The sequence below is a fragment of the Arachis hypogaea genome, chromosome 16 (genome assembly GCF_003086295.3).
Source record: "Arachis hypogaea cultivar Tifrunner chromosome 16, arahy.Tifrunner.gnm2.J5K5, whole genome shotgun sequence".
NCBI lineage: Eukaryota > Viridiplantae > Streptophyta > Magnoliopsida > Fabales > Fabaceae > Arachis > Arachis hypogaea.
Window position 1 is genome coordinate 14,754,861 of NC_092051.1, and position 22,508 is coordinate 14,777,368.

At 33.1% G+C, this 22,508-nt stretch overlaps 3 protein-coding genes across 4 annotated transcripts; 1 reads left to right on the top strand and 2 right to left on the bottom strand.

The window, feature by feature from the left end:
• The first annotated feature begins 354 nt into the window (after positions 1 to 354).
• Positions 355 to 5,744, top strand: LOC112758424 (mannan endo-1,4-beta-mannosidase 4). Of its 2 annotated transcripts, none has more exons than XM_025807100.3 (6): positions 355 to 604; positions 1,862 to 2,258; positions 2,814 to 3,011; positions 3,749 to 3,871; positions 4,105 to 4,301; positions 5,162 to 5,744. In XM_025807100.3, the coding sequence occupies exons 2-6, from the start codon at positions 1,884 to 1,886 to the stop codon at positions 5,514 to 5,516; spliced, it is 1,248 nt and encodes a 415-aa protein (XP_025662885.1). In that variant the 5' UTR covers positions 355 to 604; positions 1,862 to 1,883; the 3' UTR covers positions 5,517 to 5,744. The 2 variants fall into 2 exon arrangements, with proteins under 2 accessions (XP_025662885.1, XP_025662886.1); XM_025807101.3 differs by having other exon boundaries at positions 1,865 to 2,258.
• A 1,552-nt stretch (positions 5,745 to 7,296) lies between these two features.
• Positions 7,297 to 11,332, bottom strand: LOC112757945 (glucose-1-phosphate adenylyltransferase large subunit 1). Its single transcript, XM_025806487.3, has 15 exons — positions 10,755 to 11,332; positions 10,553 to 10,675; positions 10,296 to 10,469; positions 10,099 to 10,191; positions 9,879 to 9,962; positions 9,735 to 9,790; positions 9,537 to 9,630; positions 9,309 to 9,421; positions 8,924 to 8,996; positions 8,688 to 8,768; positions 8,492 to 8,578; positions 8,308 to 8,412; positions 8,129 to 8,235; positions 7,926 to 7,986; positions 7,297 to 7,696 (listed from the first exon to the last, which is right to left on the bottom strand). Exons 1-15 carry the CDS (start codon positions 10,992 to 10,994, stop codon positions 7,595 to 7,597), a joined length of 1,593 nt encoding a protein of 530 aa, XP_025662272.1. The 5' UTR covers positions 10,995 to 11,332; the 3' UTR covers positions 7,297 to 7,594.
• A 1,139-nt stretch (positions 11,333 to 12,471) lies between these two features.
• On the bottom strand, positions 12,472 to 22,453 carry LOC112757944 (uncharacterized). The gene is made up of 19 exons (XM_025806486.3): positions 21,788 to 22,453; positions 21,556 to 21,687; positions 21,265 to 21,336; positions 21,048 to 21,118; positions 20,822 to 20,921; positions 20,633 to 20,731; positions 20,018 to 20,144; positions 19,507 to 19,640; positions 19,344 to 19,403; positions 18,993 to 19,228; positions 18,098 to 18,527; positions 16,712 to 17,035; positions 16,003 to 16,605; positions 15,749 to 15,922; positions 14,998 to 15,225; positions 14,626 to 14,909; positions 13,959 to 14,243; positions 13,717 to 13,839; positions 12,472 to 13,127 (listed from the first exon to the last, which is right to left on the bottom strand). The coding sequence occupies exons 1-19, from the start codon at positions 21,935 to 21,937 to the stop codon at positions 12,995 to 12,997; spliced, it is 3,765 nt and encodes a 1,254-aa protein (XP_025662271.1). The 5' UTR covers positions 21,938 to 22,453; the 3' UTR covers positions 12,472 to 12,994.
• Positions 22,454 to 22,508: the final 55 nt, after the last annotated feature.

Below are 22,508 nucleotides of genomic sequence, written 5' to 3' on the forward strand. Positions count from 1 at the left end.
ATTATTATTGTAATAAAGTTTATTTATTTTAATATTTTATCTCATAATATAAAAAAATCAAACTTGGTATAAAAATATTTAATTTAAATTTTTTATATATTTATTTTATAATTAATAATAACATGTGTAGAAAATTTTATGAATTGAATTATATAACATCATACAGTTGATAATTAAAACTTGATGATTATTATTAGTATGAAAATTATTAATGGATGAATAGTAACCAATTAATAATGCAAAACAAATTATTATGAGAATGATGATATATATGTAGACGTACACATCACCATGCTTATCTTCCATGGAGTTCCTGTGGAGGATATGTTGTTTTCATTGGTTTCGTCCAATCACACACGCCTTCATAAAAGTGGGACCAATTTATCAACCCAGCTGTATGTTATTGTTGGCAACCAGCATCTACTCCTATAAACTCTTTCTACAGTGTAAAAATCTTTCATCTATGGTATAGTTCTATATACTATATAAAGGCTACAAGGGTTGCCCAATTTCTCTTCACTCTTCCATCCCCCTTCTAATTTTAAAAGCTTATGCTATTTTGCATTGTGACGTTCGCCTTTATCTTGTTAATTATTGCTCTTTGGTACGTAATCCATTACTGGCTACTATAGTTGCTTTTAATACTACTTATCGAATTAGAATATAGGCACAAACACTTTCATGTATACATTAATACATAATATATATATATATATATATATACACGTAGTATTAATTAAAATATTCCATGTATTAATATGTGATAGTTTCCGTAGAATAATTGAAAAAAAAGCATTTCTATTTTATTTTATACCAATACACTAATAACAATTTTCTTATATACAATAATTAACCCATAGGATCATACCCGTCATTGAAATAGTGTGGATACAACTTAACCTTATTTATTTACTAGTTTAACAAAATATGATTGTATAATTGATATAGCATTGAATTCTTAATTCTAGAGTTTAATTTAAGTTTTTTTATCTTCATGAAACAACAATATTATTATCAATGTTTGAAAGATAAGAATTTTCAGCTAAAAAATTTCCAATTTTAATTTTATTTATGTCAATGTAATATATTCAGAATGATATATACCTCACGCGCGCATGCATATACAATTGACATTAATTGGATTAATAGCATATAATGTCTATTAATATTCTATTCCATTTTTAAAGTGACTATACGTTTATTTCTCCGGGAGTATACTCATGCATAATATTTAATTTGCATTAACAGTATCAAAAGAATATCTTTTATTTATTTTGTAATCATTTACATATATGCTTATTTAGAAAATGAGTTATATACAATTCTCAATCTCAAAATTCTAAAATAGCACAACATACGCTTTTCTAAGAAAAACTTTCGCATTCAACTACATTGTGTATGTTTTTATTCTTTTTTCATGTTATAATTTTTCTAATTTATTGGTTTATATTTCTTTATACTTTGTATTACAATTCTTATTATGTATAAACCAATTTAGTATTTTTCTTTTGTATTATTTAAAATTTTGTTTCATAATTTTTTATTTTTTATTTTAACAGTCAATAGATAAAAATATGAGTTAGGTACTAAAATTTATGAAAATATTTTTAATTTAATATCCATAATTTAATGTATAATATTTATAATTTTATACTCATTACATTAATAATTTCATACATATAATATCCACAATTAAAATATTTTTTCAATTAATGTTACCCAATCTCAATAATCTAACTATGTCTATAATTTTAGATAAATAACATTTATGATTTCATACTCGTAACATTCATAATTTCATCTATATAAGATATCATGCACGGGTGGAAACTTGGTTGTGATTTTTGTGTTTGGTTGTCAGAAGTAAGGGGTGAGTGGGCATTATGAAGTGCACGAGAGGTACCAATGGATGTCTCAAAAACATGGTTTTGACAGCTTTTATGGTGGCCGTGGTTGTTGTCCAACTCCAACATGTGAGTTGCAACGGTGTTGGTGATGGTACCAGTGGTGTTGGATTTGTTCAACGAAGTGGCACCAACTTTGTTGTGAATGGGAAACGTTTTTACTTCAATGGATTCAATGCTTACTGGCTCATGTACATGGGAACTGACCCATCTACAAGGTCCAAGGTCACAACCACTTTACAACAAGCCTCCATTCATGGCTTAAGGGTTGCAAGAACTTGGGCCTTCAATGATGGACCTAATTACAGAGCCCTCCAGATTTCTCCTGGCACCTATGACGAGAATGTGTTTAGAGTACGTATTAATATCTTTGCGTGAACTATTTAGTTTACAATATCATCTTCATGTGAAGACGTATTTACGAAAGTAGTCATTTTAATATATGTTTTTTCTATTTTATTTTTGGAAAAGTATATGAACCAACTCCAAATTAGCTAAGAATGGAATAGCTTAATTAATTATAAATATAATAATTAGTTTTATTTATTTATAATTTAAAATATTGGTTATTAAATGTTTCATCACATTCAAATTAGGAGGAGATACGTTTAGTATCATTGCAACGTGAATCACGGAAACTGATTCAATTAGTTTCCGTCTCTTCACCCTCCTTCTCTCTCCAAATGCCTAAAACATGATAAATCAGAAAACAGATTCAGAACCATCCAATTTACAAAGAAAAAAAACATCCTAGTGCCTAACATAAACACTATCCACGTAGAGGTTTTGAATTCACCCAAGGCATTTGTCTGGTTTTTGGCCGGAACTATCTTGGTTGTCTAGCATTATTGTTTATTTTTTAATATCTTTCACCGTCATCTTTTGATACATGTATTTGTGTTTGTATAGGGATTGGATTTTGTAGTTTCTGAAGCGCGAAAATATGGGGTGCGGTTGATACTGAGCTTTGTGAACAATTGGAAAGATTTTGGTGGGAAAAATCAGTATGTGCAATGGGCAAGAGAGCATGGTGGCCAAAATGTTAACAATGAAGATGACTTCTTTAGTAACCCAGTTGCTAAGCAATACTACAAGAACCATATTAAGGTTACATTCATATTCATATATTATATACTTGAGAGCATGCATGCAAGTGATGCAACACACAAAGGACCCTTTGGGGAGTGACTTCCACTCGGAATATAATTATTAACGTACACGTACTTTTAAAATTTGGGTCAAATAAAGTAGTCTCATATTTAATCATGATATATAATTAATTCGGTTATATAATAGACACTATTTTAATATTAGTATTTTTTAACTTAAAGTAATTTCAATATATAATTAGTTAACTTGTGCGTACTTCATAATTAAATTCTTTATGAGATTTTAACTGTACTATTTTGAGAGAATATAATTATATTTGTACTTTTATTTTATAGGCCTCTATCTTATAGCCTTGAGGAAAAAACACACACATATATATTATCCATATATTTGGTTTATGTATGTGTTCCAAATTAAATTGTGGTCTAAACAATATTCTTTTTCATATACTTATCTTCTAGTTAGTGGCACATAACATTATTTATTTGTAGGACATATCGGAAAGGTGGAAGGTTTAATTTGAGGACAAAGACAAATAACTTTCATCCCATGTTGGAAAGACGGAAATATTTTGTTCTCCTTTCTCTTGTCCCATCAATTAATTTGATGAAAACAAAAAATACTATAAATGCCTTAAATAATTTTTAATAATTTTTCAAATAAAAAATTATTGATTGAACGGATACATGCATATATATATATATATATATATATATATATATATATATATACAGGCTGTGGTAGGAAGAAGAAACACGATAACAGGGGTGGCATATAAGGATGATCCAACCATTTTTGCGTGGGAATTGATGAACGAACCTCGTTCCCAAAGTGACTACTCAGGCAAAGTTATCAAGGTCATTTTCTTATAATTTCGCCATCATAGCTATACAACATTTTACAACTGGCTACAGTGCCACACGCATGCACATACATTAATAATAATCATCCTTTCTTTATTTCTTTATCAATTAATTATATTAACAAGTATAGCCTAACTAGATAAATAAATAAAGAAAAAGCTTAATTAGGATAGGCCACCTAATTTTGGACATGATGATAATATATGAATGGGTGTTGGGTTTTTCAGGAATGGGTGATTGAGATGGCTGCTTATGTGAAATCCATTGATAGAAATCATTTACTTGAAGTTGGACTTGAAGGCTTCTATGATGAAACCAGAAAACAATTCAATCCAGGATATCAATTAGTTGGCACTGATTTCATTTCTAGCAACCAAGTTCCCCAAGTCGATTTTGCTACCATCCATCTCTATCCCGATGAATGGTACGTATATAAAAATGTCTTCCTATCAAAATAGAATTTAATTTTGATGTACTAACAGTATAAAATATTTTAAAAAAGTCTAGAGGGCCAGGAACTTTATTAAATTTTGCCTACTATATAACAAACAAAAGAAAAATGAGTAATTTCACACCATTGGATGAAATCTCACACTATTAAAAATATTATTGATGGCTACTTGATGGCTATAAATCACAAAAATTGTTGGCCCTAACACACCTCAAATATTTTTTAGACAATCATTCATGTGATAAATGAAAATAGTAATTACTTTTGATGATGTGACATTACATAATTTAATGTATGTGTAAAACTGTTTTACATTAACAGTGCATTAAAATTAAATTCTATGAAAATAACATTAAGAATTATTATCTAATAGTTTTTAACAATCATCTTCATATAAAGATATCTTTAAGCGAGTGTTTATCTATACTATAATCTTATCATAAAAATAATACAATTAATAATTGTAATGATACTACTTTTGCTAAAAAATTATTCTGATAAGAAGAGACACATAAATGATTATATCTCTAATAAATTTTTTTAAGTAAGAACCTTTTTTTTTACATTTTAGATTGTTTGGATTTTTGCATATATTTTCTTTTTTTCTTAAAAAAAATGGTCTTATACAATTTTTTTTTTTTGGGATTTAACAAATATCAAATTTTAGATTTTTCGATTATAAAAATTTTAATATTATATTATGATATTAGTTTTTTTAAAAATTTAAACTAATAGAAGAAGACACACGAATAATTACATCTCTAACAATAATTAATAATATTATGGTATTATTTACTTTATTTTTTTATTAATACTTTATTATGGATATATAGGATGGCAGGGTCGAACGAAGTAGCAAAGGGTGAATTTGTAGACAAATGGATAAAAGCACACATTGAAGACACACAGAAGATTTTGGGAAAGCCCATTGTTGTTGGAGAGTTTGGCAAGTCTTCAAAGACACCAGGGTATAGCGTTGAAGAAAGGGACAATTACATGAGAAAGATCTATGATGCAATATTCACTAGTGCTAGTAGTGGGGGACCTTGTGCTGGTGGGCTTTTTTGGCAGCTCATGGCCCAACAAATGGATGGCTTCCGAGATGGCAATGAAATTATCTTCCAAGAGTCCCCTTCTACTACCAAAATTATCGACCAACAATCTTACAGAATGTCATCTATCTCTTAGTTAGTAGTTACATACATACATACATGATACATCATATACCACCTCCAGCATTTCCCCTCAAATAAATATATATGTATGTATATGTATACGTATATGTATATAATAGTAATACTTGTGGTGCATGCATGGTACGTAAGTGTAGAAGAATAAGATACTAGCTATTTAAGAGTTGGTTTCAATTGTAAGAGATTATAATGGGAAAAACAATACTATATGTTTAATTATTAATTCATGTGGAGCAGATATATCATAAAAAAGAATAAGTGCAATAAAATTGAATGCGTCAATCGTCTCTATCCATTCTCTAGTATTCACATTGAAAACAAAATTGATATTCGTGACCTATACGGCAAGGAGAGAATACCTTGATTTTTAAGTTATTAGTAAGTACCAAAATAAAAAGCTCAATGATCACAATTAGGGCTAACAATACTACCCACACTTATGGATCTAATTCAGACAAAGAGGGTTAACAACTCTATCTTAAGTTCCACCAATAGCATTAGTGAATCCAAATTGCTTCAGTGTTTGTGATAATCCATAAATTGCTTTATCCAAATCACAAACTAAAGAAGAGATAGTGTTCACATGTCCTTCACGTTGTACCATATACACTTATTTTTTTCAATTTTTACACAATTATATAATTACATTCGTTTTTTAATAATTATTCATGCAATTAATATAAAAGTAGTTATTTTTACTGATATATCATTATATAATTAGATACAGATATAAAATTATTTTACATTGTTATTATATTAAAATTAAATTTTAGCAATAATACATAAATAATATTTAATATTTTGAAATGTGAAATGATTAAATATTATGTTTAATTAATTTTTCTTTTTGCATATAGAGTTAGATGAAAAAAATTAAAATACGAATAGAACTTGAGTTTTAACTTTTAAACTTGTAAATAGCATCGGAGTGGAATTTAAACTTTACCCTTCTTTATCCATTACCACCGTAATCGCAATTAGCTTAATTTCCGTCATGATGACTTCATACTCTACGTCCACATTTTAGCTGTTGATACATATAAACATAAATCGAATTGACATATGCTTTATTTTTTGTCGGGCTGATGGCGATACTTCTCATAGCCCATTACAATATTAATCATACAATTAATATTCCATTTTGGCATATAATATAATGACGAAAAACTCTTGGACCAGCACAATTTTTAATATTTTTAGTTATTATTTTAGATTTGTTTAGGTGAGTTTTTAAAAAAAAAATTTTAAATTTTATAAAAATAAAAATAATTTTATATTTGGATATTGCATACAAAAAGATCTTTTTATTTATCAATTATGTTTAAGTATAATTATATAAAAGTATTTATTTATTTATTTATTACGTAAAAAACATCTTTTATTTTTAATAATTTTTTTTTAAAAAAGATATAAATTGTAGCTTCTCAAAAATTTTTTTATTTTTTTAATACTTTTACTTTTATTACTAGAAATTTATCAAACACGCTAAAAAATAAAAAATATATTTTTTCATTAAAAAAATCTTTTTTTATCAACTTAATTCGTCCAAACAAACACTTAATCAGTATAAATATTAAATTATCTTTAACAAATAAATTTTATTAATTCATATTGTAAACTCTAAAAAATATAGATGCTATGTGTAAATTCTGATAAATATAAATACAAATTATATATTTCATTTATACAAAATCTCTATAAAGATGAATATAAATTATTGTTGATTAAATGTTTACTGGTCATATAGCATTACTCTATAATAACAGCTATATAAATAATCTCAACCAATATGATTAGAATTTTATTATTGCCCGCTGACTTTAATTTGTCGCCCTCTTTATTTGTTAACAAAAGAATGTTGTGTCAAATGAATGTATACATACATTCTTGATTTTCCAAGATTGAAGAATCAAAATTTGATATACTTGATGAGCCCTTTTTCCAGGAATAAAGTTTGGAGATAGTGTATTACTATACCCTCCCAGCCATTTTGATGATGCTACATGTAATGCCATCACATACATGTCGATAAATGATAATCATCCATCCATCCATCCATGCATGCATGTATCACTAAATGATTGTGCCATTGGTTATGATAGCATCTTTCAAGATCACAGTGATTCCTGATCGAATATAAAACCCCTCAGTTGGTCTGTCACCTTCTTGCACATTCTGCAATCACACCACATTTTTCATCTAAGTTCAATTAAAAATAAGAGTTTAATTTTGATATAATGCAAGTGTAACTATTCACGCAGTGAATGTAAGAAGTCATTACATAATTGAATACACGTGTAAAATTGTTTTAATATCTAAGTCAGGCCTAATATCAATTAAGGCTCTTGAGAGCAAAACAAACCTCTTACTCTGATTTATTCTCTATAAGTAAAACATTACTTACTTCTTTGTTGGAAATGATCACGTTGCTTCCAATTCTTGCATTTTTGTCAATTATACAATTCCTACACATAAATTACATAAGAAAAAACATTACCGAGAGAAAGAAATCTGAACAGTTATGTATGAAATTTAAATTCATAAAACATAAGATACCATACTCTTACAGGTTAACTTAAGAATTTTTGAGGTTTGGGGGATTCTTACACAATTTTGGTATCTTTCCCAATACCTACTGGAACATGCCCTGCTGCTAACATAGCTGCTCTTTCAACTTCTGTTTGGTAATAATCAGCACCCATCATCATAGTATCCTGTGATGAAAACATTCTAAAATTTAGCTATATGAAGAGAGATTTCACTTTACTTCTAGTTAACAATGTTACCTTAAGGTGCACGCCGGAATCAAGTCTCGAGCGAATTCCCACAATGGAATGTTCAACATTGCACTCTCTTAAGAAACAACCATCTGAAATCAAAGAATTAACTACCTACAATGGAAATTATTGCAGAATCTGATTAGACACCCAAGATTGGTTATAGCGACTGACATGTTCCGAATTATAGTACCTGACAGTTCTCCATTTTAGTTGGTGGTAGGAACCTAGGACATGTGTAAATAGGCTTGCACTGATCATACAACTGAAACTTGGGACACTTCAAAATTGGAAGAAAAAATGCATTAGTCTGTGATTTATAAACTCATTGGAACTTTTTTTTTTTTCTAACTTAGAACTAGCAACTGTGAATACTAAAAAATTCCTACCTGATCTGTAAGGGACAAGTTTGCATCAAAGAAGGATTTTATAGTCCCAATATCTTCCCAATAACCACTGAAAAGACATGCCTGTGATGATATAGTATACAAGGGCCAACCTTGATTATATTATATGCACTGAAAATGGAATATGATAACTAAATGCATTCATCAAAAACTGCACTGACACTAACTACTTCAGCTAAAACAACTAGTGTGATTAGTTCTTTACTCTGAGGAACTACCTGGACATTAAAATCTCTTGCAGCCATTGGAATGACTTCGGATCCAAAATCATTTGCATTAGGATAACTTTCCCTGAAAAATTGTCATTAAAGGAAACATAAAAAGTCTCTTTTTTTTTTCCTTGTCCGACCGGGAAAAAAAAGGTTCTATGTTCATCCAACAATTTCAAACAATATAGCATGATCAACCACATGGAAGTGTAAAATTTCCAACAGTAAAAGTATAGAGAAAACTGCTAGTTTTACTATCCTTGTTTCTAAATTTTCTTTTTCGCTTATTATCTTACTGCTGCTTTTGGAACTATTTTTTCTCCCCATATCTTTTGAATTTATAGATGAACTACCAACAATGGAAAACACAAGCAGCACAAATAAACTTAATTACCTTAGAAGTTTTAGTAGAGTGTCTATTTTAAACACATATATACCCATTGAGGCAATATATGGAAATTTCCTTGCTTCTTGAGCTGATAATCCAAGAGCACTTGTATCTACATGCTATGAGAACAAGTAATTCAATCAGTGAATTGTGACTTCAAATTGAACAACTATAGTTGTAGTTATATGATTTCTTTTTAAGACATGTGAACTTGGAAGAGTAACAAGTAACAACCATAGATCTTAACAAGTCCCCCTTTGGCTTTTCCAAGAACTGGCGTATCCGGCCTCTTTCATCAACTCTAACTAGTCCAAAATCAGAGGCGCGACTACAGATAAATCAAGAAGAAAAATGCAAATATCTGAGTAAACCAATGTGAAAAATGGAAATGTAGAATAATATTGATCTTAGAAGAAACACCACCTAGAATACCTGCCATCGACTGGGAGACAAGACACCGATATATCAGCATGCGAATCAACATGTTTCTGCATATAAGAAGGAGATCACTAGTCATATGAAAATGTTTGCATGAGAAAGTGAATCAGCAAAGTTGAATTGAAATCTAAAACCAACCTGCACAAGTTCCATGTAGTCCATTCGATAGAGCTGATCGCCGCACAATATCAAGATGTTCTCTATGTTTTTATGCTCAGCATCCTAAACAAGTTCCACAAAATCAATGCATGAACAACTGCAGCTATAATAGCATTCAAATCTTCTTGTTGAAAAAAGGACTACTCTGCCAAATGCACCATTTTATGAGCAGAAACAAAAAGGATATTTATGTCATTACCTCAAACAACCAGAGGAATTGTCTTACAGCATCAGCAGTACCCTGAAACCACTTCTTCCCTGATTCACCGGCCGTTTGAGTTGCTGCCAATACCTACCATAACAAACTTTTAGTCTGTGCATACCATGTGTAATAAGTGTTCATGTGAATCATGTCTTAGAGAAAGGTAAAAAGATAACCAAAAAAAAAAGTCCTACCTCCACAAAACCCCCACCAAAGTTTATGCCACCTCCCAAATTATATGTTCTTGAAATGTGGCGGTTTAGGGACTGAGAATTAAATTGTGTAAGGACATAAATTTTGTTGATTCCACTGTTAATACAATTACTCATTGGTATGTCTACTAGCCTGTAGCATCCTCCAATTGGAACCTGAGAATTTATATGAACCATACATAAAAGAAGCACTTATGACTTAACAAATGAATTACTCACTTCTATGTTCAAGATCTTACTGCAGGTTTAGCCCTTCTTTGAGTAAGAGGGAAAAGGCGCGTTCCGGCTCCACCGCCTAATATGATGGATGCAACAGTTTTTGGGTCAGCTTGTGGTCCTGCAACCATTGGTGATTGAAGTGCCTGAAAATCCAACATTCAATTATACAGAGACATAGCTAAGTTGACTAATAAACATAACTATGATAACTTCAGTGAATACCATAAAATCATTTGCAACATCTGCAAGAGTAGAAGTAGCCAAGAATCTTTTTGTTGTGTTCCTCTGTGCAACACTCAAGAACTTGCCTAAGGTAAAACCTGATCCTACATTGTTTGAATGCACCAGTTTTACTGTAGTACCATAGAATGAGGAACACAGAACTCTATGATCATGGTGGATGGACAGATTCTTTGAACCCAGAAACACCGGAAATGCATGCAACTCACTTGCCATCATCATTTTTTCTAAATTGCCATACACCACCACAATTATTCTCTTATATAAAATCTGGTCCTCAAAATGGCCTTAGGTTCTTCTCTCAAGAAACTGAACAAAGTTCAGTAGCACAATCCCGAGCTTAGTGCACTATATTGTATTGTATTTATATACATTACACAAGATTACGTTAGAGACTTATCAAATGTGCTTATTTAGAAGGGAAATATAAAAAAACGAAAAAAAGGAACATCTGAAAGACCTTGTTTATAAGCAATCAAGAAAGAAGGACAAAGAGGAATTGAGGAAGCAATAATAACATGGGTCGCCATTTTGATATTATTAGGTTTAGTTTTGCATGTAACATGTTTGTTATATGATATGATTATATTTATATTTAAAAGAATTAAAGCAAGATGGGTTTTCCTCAAGGTAGAGCAAGGAATGGCTTATTGACACAAAACCAACATGCAAAACCCACCGACTCTTTTTTAATTAATTCCTTTTTTTTTTTTTTTCTCTTTTTTCTTCATTAGGATCTCAAATCTCTTGCACAACACAAACTCAGTCATAAGTTTCTTAAGATTCTCCGCAGCTTACACTACACTAAAAGTAGAGAACCGAATCCATATTCTTCCATGCACGCTGTTTTTGTCGACCATTTTATGCTGTTTTTGCGTCCTAATTTTTTTTTTTTTAAATTTTGAGGTTTGGGTCTATATTAGTTTAGAACAAATAGTACACTTTTTCCAAATCAACTATCAACCCACTAAGCCTTTTAGTTTTTACGACTTTCAATCACAAATATAATATTAAGTTGGTGTATTCGAGGATTCCAGTTTTCTCTGTTTTTTTAGCTGGCTAGAGAAAGGGTATAGCGCAGCATGTCGTGCATTCTGTTTAGTTGACAACAGATCGTTAGATTGGTCACTAGTTTATACTTTATAGAATGTGATGTCCACATTGCCTACTCACAATTTAGCTTCTATTATAAGTTCAAAATATAAAAAATTATAAAAAATAAAAAATAAAAGAAAGAACAACCAGGATTCAATAATAGCTCTAAAATCACTAGGAAGAGGAGAAAAAGAAAAAAAATGCAGCAACAGCAGTAGCAATAAAATAAAAGCAATGAAAAGAAAACATGTGAAGAAGATGAAAAAGGAGGAATGCGAAGAAGAACGAGGAGGAGGATATAAATGTTGTTAATGGAAATAGTAGTTGGAGCGTATATTCACGCCTTTGTTAATAAAACTGATTTTTGTTAAATTTAAACTAACTTAATTGGACTTGATTACCATAAAAAACTTAGATGTGTAGTAAAACTGTTGTTGGAATATTCTGATGGGTTCATTTTTAAGGATTATCTTGTCAATCAATGGTAAAAATCTACATATCACATAGTAAAGTAAAAGTTTTCAATTGAAGTACGAGAGAGAGTTACAAATATATTGAAACTTTTGATTCTTGAAAGGAAATAATTTTAAGGTTAAAAAGGCAATGAAAAAGGGAACTTCGTCCCTCCCTTTACTAAATGAAGATAACTATAGTCTCTTCAAACTCATTTATCATGAAACACTTGATTGGACCCTTACGAAACAACCAAAGAAAACCTCACGGAAATAACAATACAATACAATCTATGGACGAGAGATGTAAGTAACACTCCTTAGCAGGGTAACCTAATGTCTAATGGGTTTTCACTTTCCACAATGAACACTTTCTGTCCACCAAAATCTTCCCCTACATGCCAGACTTCTAAGCAATCAGATATTGCTCTTTTAAGCAATTTGATGATACCTTAACATACAAAGAGAAGAGAGGAACTAACTAGATGATGCTGTTCTGCTCTGCCTGAAAGAGCAGTTTGCAAACCAGTAAGTGACTACTACAATTAGAGGCGTCGTTACCAAAAATTAAGGCATTTGCGCGGCATGGGACAGAGAGATGGTGGACAAACTGTAACAGCAAATGCCAACTGTACATTAACAGAATTATGAGCATTGCTAATATACTACATTATTTTATTTGTCTATTCTTAGATTGTTACATAGATGACCAAGCTCTGGCCTAGCATCCATCCATGCAGAAAATTCCATGTCCGAAGGAGAGGTGCAATAGAGGTAGGATCTGAATGTGATAAGGAAAAAATACCGCCTGCAGATCAAGTAAGGAAAAACAACAAGCATTACAAGATATTTCTTGTGTTATATGTAATCAACATAATTTCCAACTCTAAACTGCAACGTAAATAATAAACAATAATCATGCACCGTGAATAATTTCTTTTATTTTTCCCGACTTTATCAAAATTTTATAATTATTTACTTGATTCAGTTGTTTGGTGTGTAGGTGGATGTGCGCACAAGAAAGATGTTACCACTTATGTCAATATCAATCTTAGACTCAATTCAATTTGAAAGTTTTTACCACGTAATACCATATCATATTCTATGACATGCATTATTTAAGCTGTAATAACCCTTTCAAAGACTCAACACACCATTTGATTACATATTTAGTATTTTTAAAATTTCACCATAATGATTATGAATTTAAATAATATAATATAAGACAAAGGTAGAATTATAGCAAAATAATTTTTTATAAACCATTTTGGGGACTAAACAACGTCACATTATATCAATTCTTGAATTCGGGGCTCTAGCATCCTAATAATACAGATAACCTTTGGGAGTATCAATGAAACATTTCTGCAATTGTGCAGTTGAAGGAATAATTTTACCTCAAAGCCTTGATACCCATGTCCATAAGATATGCACGTTTCTCATCATCATCGTCGGTGAACTTTTGAAATGCTTTACTGTAATGAAGAATATCATCTCGAATATGCCCTGCACCTGCACATCTATTGAATAAAAGAAAAAATGTTCAGTGCCTTAAATTAAACATCAACGGTCCTTATACTACTATATTGCCAAAAACAAATTTCCCCAATCATAAAATTATCAGGCTTTGGATGATAACCTCTCAATGACAATATCAACATCTGCTTTGCTTTGGGGGCCATATATGAGGACTCTTGTAAGGCTCAAAATGTCACGATAGTCGCCCATCCTGAGTGCTGTTTCGTCAGAAGCTCGGGATGGCAGGTTCTCTTCAGACACTGCACATATGTGGGGACCATATAATGGCTGTGGGACTGTGGATGCAAAGTTTGCCTCAGCACCAAGTCTACAACAGATGATGGCCATTGCATATGAAACTCCACCAAAACCTGTGTGTGATACAAAAAGATAACTCCCTGCAGAACTACAATCAGGAAGAGTTTAGAAGTATACTATTATATTAAATGAAAAAGTATTTTAAAATATTGATATACAAAGATTACAATTTCTAGACAGTTTGCATGTAAATGCAATTGGAAGTAAGGAGCATATTAAAGGCAATGCTGCTATTGGCTACAATGCATTTAACACACTAGAATAGGACCATATAATACTACGGATAAGCTAAAACTGACACAAGAATAGTTATAACTGGGAAACATTTTGGAGATACAGCATGGCCCCCAAATTATGGAAATCATAGGTTGGTTATGATTCTCTCGATCAGCGGTTCAGCACAGCCAACACAAAGACAAAAATGTCAGCCAACTTTACAAGATAGATGCATTACTGACGAGAATACTTACTCATCTTTACAATACTGAATTGCATCAACATCTGAGGCTAAAGCATCTCTTTCTCGTGTTAAGGGGATCCTCTGGTAGACAATATCATATCCATCATCTTTTAGAGCAGAATAAACTTCTGAAGGTGTCTTCACATCATCTGCCGAAATGTTTTCCCAGTATCCAACCACATCAGATTGATTTGTTGAAGGGTTATATTCTTCACGGTGTAGTAGCATTCGGCCGCCAGAATGTCTTATTTCAGCTAGTATATCTTCTTTCAACCGAGCTTCAATGTGCTCCACCTGCATTTTATTTACCATGAGTTGTGAAACACGTGAATTCTTTGATATGATAACGATAGACAATTGAACAAGATGACAGATGACTTACCACGGGACCAGTGATTCCCACATACTTGAGAGTATCAACAGGTTTGTTTAACTCCCTTAGGACAAAGGGAGTACCATTGATATAAACAACTGCTTCCTCCCTCACATCAGTTAATATAACTTTTCTAGCAGTTAAGGCAGTTGTAGGCTTAGCTTCCAAATAGGTTAGCATCTCCTTGGCGCCAGTGATGGTTGGAGTTGCCATGCTATACACAGGGTATTCATCAACCTGAAAAAAATTTAAAAAAAGCAACTTTTAGGCATAATAGCATTACTGTAATCACCAAAGGAAGTTCACATAAGCCTCCAAGATCAAAAATGACAGAGCAGCTAGCAGTAAGCATATGATGGTAAGATTGTCATTTCACTTCTTTAGTGGTTCTCACAATCACACGTCTTAATAACTTTTGCATATTAATAAGCAAAGTTTGGTAGGCTTAACTGTCATATCATGATCCCATAGTTAGAAAACAACTTTTTGAATGTTAAAATAATGAATATAATATAAAATAATAATGTACTAACACCATTTTTTCTGTAGAATAATCGGTTAAGTAAATTATTTACTAATTGAAATAATGCAGTTGTGCAGACAACAGTTTTCACAATAACTTTGCACCATAAAACATTAAAGATGCTAATTCTACCTACACTTGGATGATCCTGATGTCCCCACTGGACGTGTAGCCTTACCCTCTGGCATCACAAACTTGATGATAGTTAGTTTTTTAGAAGTAATTAAGTAAGCATACCTTGTAAACATTTGGTGCACCATGTATTTGTATGTTACTGGAAGTTCTCTGACCAGGAAAGAAATACATTTTCAGAATGGAACCATTCCCGAGAACAGAACCATTTCGGGCCTTGACAATAGCCTCCATCACTGCATCTCCATGCTGAGATTCTTGTGGTTGCCTCAACTCTTCCTATAATGCAGATTGGTTATTGAAGAAATTCAACTTCAAATTGAGGGAAAATAATAGTTCTAAAGTAGAAAAATATTTACAGGGACAGTGAAAAATCGCCCTGGCCTCAGCCTGATGCTCCATTTCATAGCCTGCACCTCTGGCCTCTGGTGCAACCAAACCTTAAATGTCATTTTGGACCCTCCTTGTCCACAGAACGCATCAAATGCTCCACTTCCAAGATATGCTGCGAAAGCAATTAAACGGAAGTACCTCTCTAGGTACTCAGCACCACGATTCAAAGCTACCCTCCTTACTCTAGGCTCAACATGCTGTTGATTGAATACTTTTCTATACTTCAGAACAGCTTGACGAATGTTTTGAAGAGCAGAACATCTATCAATAATAGCATCTAAGGCTTCCCGACATTCAACACCATTTTCAAATAATGTTGTTATCTTCCACAGCAAGAGGATGTCATTTATACCAAAGACACGGTTTTGTTTCTCATCTCTTGTTATTTGCAAAGTATCGGAGGTTAATGCAGTGGCATTGCCCCCAGCTTCATCTCCACTTGAGGAACCACTATCTGATTCTTCATGGGTCACATCATCACCTAGTATTTTAATGGGCCTACCATAATCAATTCGAAGCTTCACAAGGCAAGCTATAACAGTACCAGTGGTTGTCCTGCCCCTACCCATCTGTTATAGTAGTGAGATATTAGCAGCAAGAAGTGAAAAAGAAACCAGTAGACAGAAACGCAGAATGGGCATTTACAATGCAAAATAAGAGAGAGATTATAGTTACCTGACAATTGAAGACAAAAGCAGTATCCTTTGCAGCACAAGCAATATTACATGCCATTGTGTCGAAATCAGAACTTTTAGGAGCTTTTCCATCAGTGATGGGAACTCGCGCATATTTAATGGGAAACCCATCAGCCTCGAGGCTTTTAAAAACTTCAAGTGGAGTCTGAACCATGTCAGGCGTGACATGCTCCCAAGCATCACTTATATGGCCATCATCTGTTTCATGAATAACCATTATGGCATTGCCATAGTGGTTAGCTTCCCGAAGTATATCTTCTTTCAACCGAGCCTCCATTTTCTCCACTCTTTCACGATCAATTCCCTGAACAAATAAATTACATTTTCCAGATCAGCCAACAGTTATACATACTTTCGCAGTTGTGTGATCCTGTATATATTTTAACAGATCCCATAACTTGCAGAAACCAAAATCAAGGAACTTGGACCCGCTAATTCACACTGATTTTTGGCTAAACAAAAAGCAAACCACTTTTTTTTTTGTGGTTGAGAGAGAGAGAGAGAGACAAAGGAGGGGGGGGGGGGACAGCATGTAAAGGATACAATAGGAGATCAAGAACAAGAACCTACTAAAGATAGCTAGTAGTTAGTTATGTCAATCTGTTAAGCTGTTATATTAGTTTAGAACTACTAGTATATATAACTAATCTGTACCATCAATACTACTACTACTGATAACTCATGAATATTGAATATCACAAGATTTCATTGTTCCTCTCAAGAGTTGTCCACACTATCCCTATTTGTTGGATTATCCTCCATCTAATTAACAGAAGCATATGTGTGTAAACTTCAACTGTCCCTAAAACTGAAACCAGGCCGTGAATGGCAAGGTTTCAAGCTTTGAATTTGGAAAGAAAGGAAAAATCAAACGTCAATGCCATTGGTTAAAAATTTCAAGCTTTAGTAGCTTATCTCTTGATATTACACATTAGAGTGGAACTGGCATGCTTTTGCTACTGAGCAGAGAGGCCTAGAAGATATAACTATAATGACATATTGTTGTGGAACCAAAACAAAGTACTATCTTAAAATTGTGGCTTTAGCTCTACTTCAAAGCTCATTCAAAGATGGTGGATTGCCAAAAGTTGATGTGGAACTCAACAGACTGTAAAAACAAGATGTCCTTGCCTGGCTCAAACAGCATTTCCCAGTTAGAGTTACAATCTATTAGTGGGATCATTCTTGGAATTGGTTACAACTAAGTTGTCGTATAGACATCTGATAAACATACTACAAGTAAAATTGGGAAACACAAATTGGTATTATTCTACTAGGGATTATGAACCAAAAACCAATTCAACATCCACTTAGTGATCCGCTTAACATAAAATTTAAAGAAAAGACAGGATAAAGTATTATTTACCGAGTATTCTAGCATATTTTTGTATGGTCTTTCTACTTCACGAAGAACAAATGGCTTCCCATTGATGTAAATAACAGGTTCTTCTCTCATATTATGCCAAAGTACCGGGCGTCCACCTTTAGAGCTACCAATCCTACGAATGACAGATCGAATACCATCAATTGTTGGATTTGCTACACCATAAACTGGAAACCCAGGAACCTCTCGGAAATTAGGAGCCCCGTCCACTCTCTCGGGCAAACTTGGGTTTTGACACCCTGGACAGTGATCACTTTTTAGAACAGTTTGACTACCAAGAACCTCTCCATTCCTCAAAGCAGCAACCACACCCATCTCACAGGGGCGGCCATCAGTAGATTCGGCTATCTTTTTTAGAGACGGTTGCAAAGATGAATATCCAAGTGCACCCATTGGATCTCTCCTAAGTAACCTGCCATTTGAACGGTTATGGTTTATGCGAAATGTTACAGCCATGAGATCAGGAAGCTAATAAATCAGATAGAGTCAGAAAGCCCAATTGGTAATAACTATCCAATTATATGATAGGAGATTCTATTTAAAAAATTAATAACTTGGGTGACAATATACAAACAAAGATGCTAGGCAGAATCTGGATATATCAGCAAAGGATGATGCTACAGACTGCAAGAAGAATGGATATCTTGGTGATGTGTCCATATAACTAGTGTAAATTGACACTAAGAGAATAAGAAAAGATAACTTTTTTGGGTAAAATGGTAGTATGGTACAATGGAATTATCTTGTAATGTTCAAATCAATTACCAAATCCATGTTTAACAATTCAGTTTGAATGAGATATAGGCATGTAGTCTATAAACTAAACAAGAGGAATTAATAAAATACATCAACTTCACACAATTATTAAAATGTAAACCTGCGAAGAATACTGTAGAGTTCAGGTCTTGCTCTCATCCAATCTGCAAAACTACTATGACCAGCAGCACTAGATTCAAGTGCCGCCCTTTCTGAATGAATGTAAACAGCAAAACATATCAAAAAGTAATATCTCTCCAAGTACTCCACAAAAAAAGAAAGTGATGCCTCTCTTTTCATCTCATCAGGTTGTCGGAGAATGCTGTTGCGATAGGTGGCAATTGCTTCACGCAGGTTCTGAAATACAAGGGATTCATTTTCAGATAAAATGTGAAAACTGAACCCACAAAAGATGCAACAACATAAATTCAAAACATCAGGGAGATAGAATAGAACATATAGAAACTCCTACCTGCATTGAAGCACACCTGTCAATGACTTTGTCCACTTGTCTTTTCCCCTCAAGACCACCCTGAAGCATGTTAGCTAATTAGAAGGGATAATAAATTTTTTACAAAGAAACAGAAAATGAATACTTTCATCTTATAAATGAACATTAAAGTTTATTCGAATACCTCTAATACCCGGATCAAGCTTCTTATGACTCCGTATTCTCCCCTGCGAATTGCCTCCTCTGAGTTAGGTAAATGGTCAGCTATATTGGTCATACTTTGAGAAATTCTTCCAATTGAATTGCTTCTTGGAATCCCTATCATGTATTAAGATAAATACAACATTTTATTAATGGCAGCTCCACTGTTATGCATCATGTCTAATATTGAAACATAATTGTTAATCCCAGTTGCACTGCATAGAGGCCAATCTGAAAAGCACTATAGCAACAGTGGCCACAGCTGACATTTTATACTGATTAAAATTAAAATACTAGATTGCATGTTCATATTCTCTGGGTTTCATATAGCAAAGTAGCACACATCTTAAACAGAAGAATATATATAGCTTCAAATCAGATTCCGAATACGCACAAAATCACTTCTTAATTTCTTGGATGAAGATGAATGACAACATGAATAAACGAAATACGCCATAACACAGACAAATCACATAAATAAAAAATAGGAGTACCAGAGGCCCCAATTCGGTTTAGGTATACCAAAGTTGCAATGACCATTCCAGTTGTAGTTCGTCCACGTCCCATTTGACAGTTAAAAATTATCTCTGTATTTACATCAGCTTGAAAAACTTTATGAACCTAAAATCAAAGATGAAAAGCAGTTGAGATACATGAAATAATTAATATCAAGAAACTAAAAGTGAATTTGTTTTCTAGGTTACCAAATATTGTACCAAAAGAAAAATTACATAATTGAATCTCTTGATCATGGCAAAAGAATAAATGTTCAGATAGTGTCACAAAATTTGGTAGTTTGACAGAGAATGAAAGCCAGCAATCATAATTTTCTTGCAGACAATTTTCTCAGGAATTGTTGTAAATGAATAAATAAATAAATAAGAGAAACACTTGAAGGTACAAACTCACATTCATTAAAGGAAGTGCAAAAAGTAAACACCCTCCCCCCAAAAAAAACACACACACACACACACACAAAATAAATTAATTAATAAATAAAAATTTATAACCAACTATCCATAATTAATTATATTTCTCCGGTAATATTGCCATACAGCATCAGTTCAAGGTAAATAGCACTGTTGTAAACTTAACACACAAGAACTGACCAAAGTATCAAAATCCTGTTCCTTTGGTGATTTTTCATCAGTTATAGGAACTCGCTCATAATCAACTAGGTATCCCTCCACTTGTAACTCCTCATACACCTACAGCAAAGAAAACAACTTTGATGCATTGTTGTCAGAAAACTGATTGAGTAGTCTCGGGCCCCCATTGTAAACAAGTTGCATCCATACCTCTAATGGTGTCTTCACGGAATTACATGATACCGGTTCCCATTGGTCCACCATCTGACCATCTGGAAGTTCATCGGTCACAAGGATTTTATTTCCATATCTGTTACATAAATGTGGGAATAAGATAAATATTAAGGACAACCACCAATTCCACAGGACAAGTTAGAGAAGAGAGAAGGGAGGGAGAGGAGGGGGGGGGGGGGCAGAGAACAACAGAAATAACTACCTGGCAGCTTCCAACAGTATGTCCTGTTTCAAACGAGCTTCCATTTGTTCAACCCGTTCCCTATTAATTCCCTGATCAAGTACATATGCCACAGATGTTAGACGCCAAAAATAATTCTTTTTAAGCATCACTGCACACAATTTAACCCAAACAAGTAAAGTAGGTCCCTCAACTGCGAGGGGTAAAGAGCTTCACAAATAGGTAATAAATGACATACCGTATACTCAAGGTTAGAGAACGGTCTCTCCACCTCACGCAAAACAAAGGGGCGGCCATTGATGTACACAAGCTGATTTCCAATGCAAAGATTAGAGCATTACACATCGAAGTTAGAGTAAAAGCTCAGAGAACATCATAACTAAACAAACCTTAAGTTCAGCTAATACTAAATCACTCAGACTCAGTTACCCTATTAAGTTCTTTTGGTATTCCACATGTTCATTCAGAACTACAAGTACAAGGAAAATAAGCATGAATATGAATATGAATTTGAATTTGAAGTAAGTACCGGTTCCTCGCGAAGGCTAATCCAGAGAACATGAGCTCTCTTGGCCTGTTTCTGAGCACCAATGTGCTTGAGAACATTCCTGATTCCATCAATGGTTGGGATAGCAACGCCATGAACATGTAAGGAATCAGCCTGCAAGAAAGAATAGCATTAGAGAGCAAGAAAGCTAGGAAATGAAACAGAAAACAGAAAACAGAAAACAGAAAACAAAAAGAAGAAGAAGAAGAAGAACCTGGCGGTAATTAGGAGCACCTTCGATCTGAGGAGAGAGACGCTTGTTCTGGCAACCAGGGAAATGGTCGCTCTTGAGAATGGTCTTCTTGCCAAGCACCGACCCTCCCCTCATCTTCATCACCTGCTCGGGCTCCTTCGGTATCGACATCTTCTTCGATTCTCTTATCAATCCAATGATCACTACTCACTCCAACTTCGTCTTCTTTATCAGTTACTCGTTTTTTAAAACCCACAGAAACAGTTATCTGTTGTCCACTTCCCACAGAATTGATTTCCCCATTGATTAATTAAATCCAATCTCCATTCCCCCAATTTTCTGACGGAATCTATAAAAACAACAAGAGAAATTGCTGCCAGCGCGCACAATCTAACTCTATAATCGTTCACAACCGAAAATCTCACCCCCTTTTCTTTTCTTTTCTTTTCCTTTTTCCCTCGTCACAACTGTCGCAACAGAACGTGAAATGCGTGAATTCTTCTTCTTAGCTCAGCTTAGCTACAACCACAAGCCGTGTGTATCTGCCACTGTCCTTAAGCTTATATAAAAATAAATGTAAGCATAACGAATCTTTATTCCGATTCTTATATATACTCTTCAAATCTTAACCTTTTTTTTCTCTATTTCCTTATATAGTCGTACTAATCTTCATATTTATCCAGACTCACTCTATACTTAATTACTTATTTCTAAATTTTATAAAATAATTTTTATAATTTTT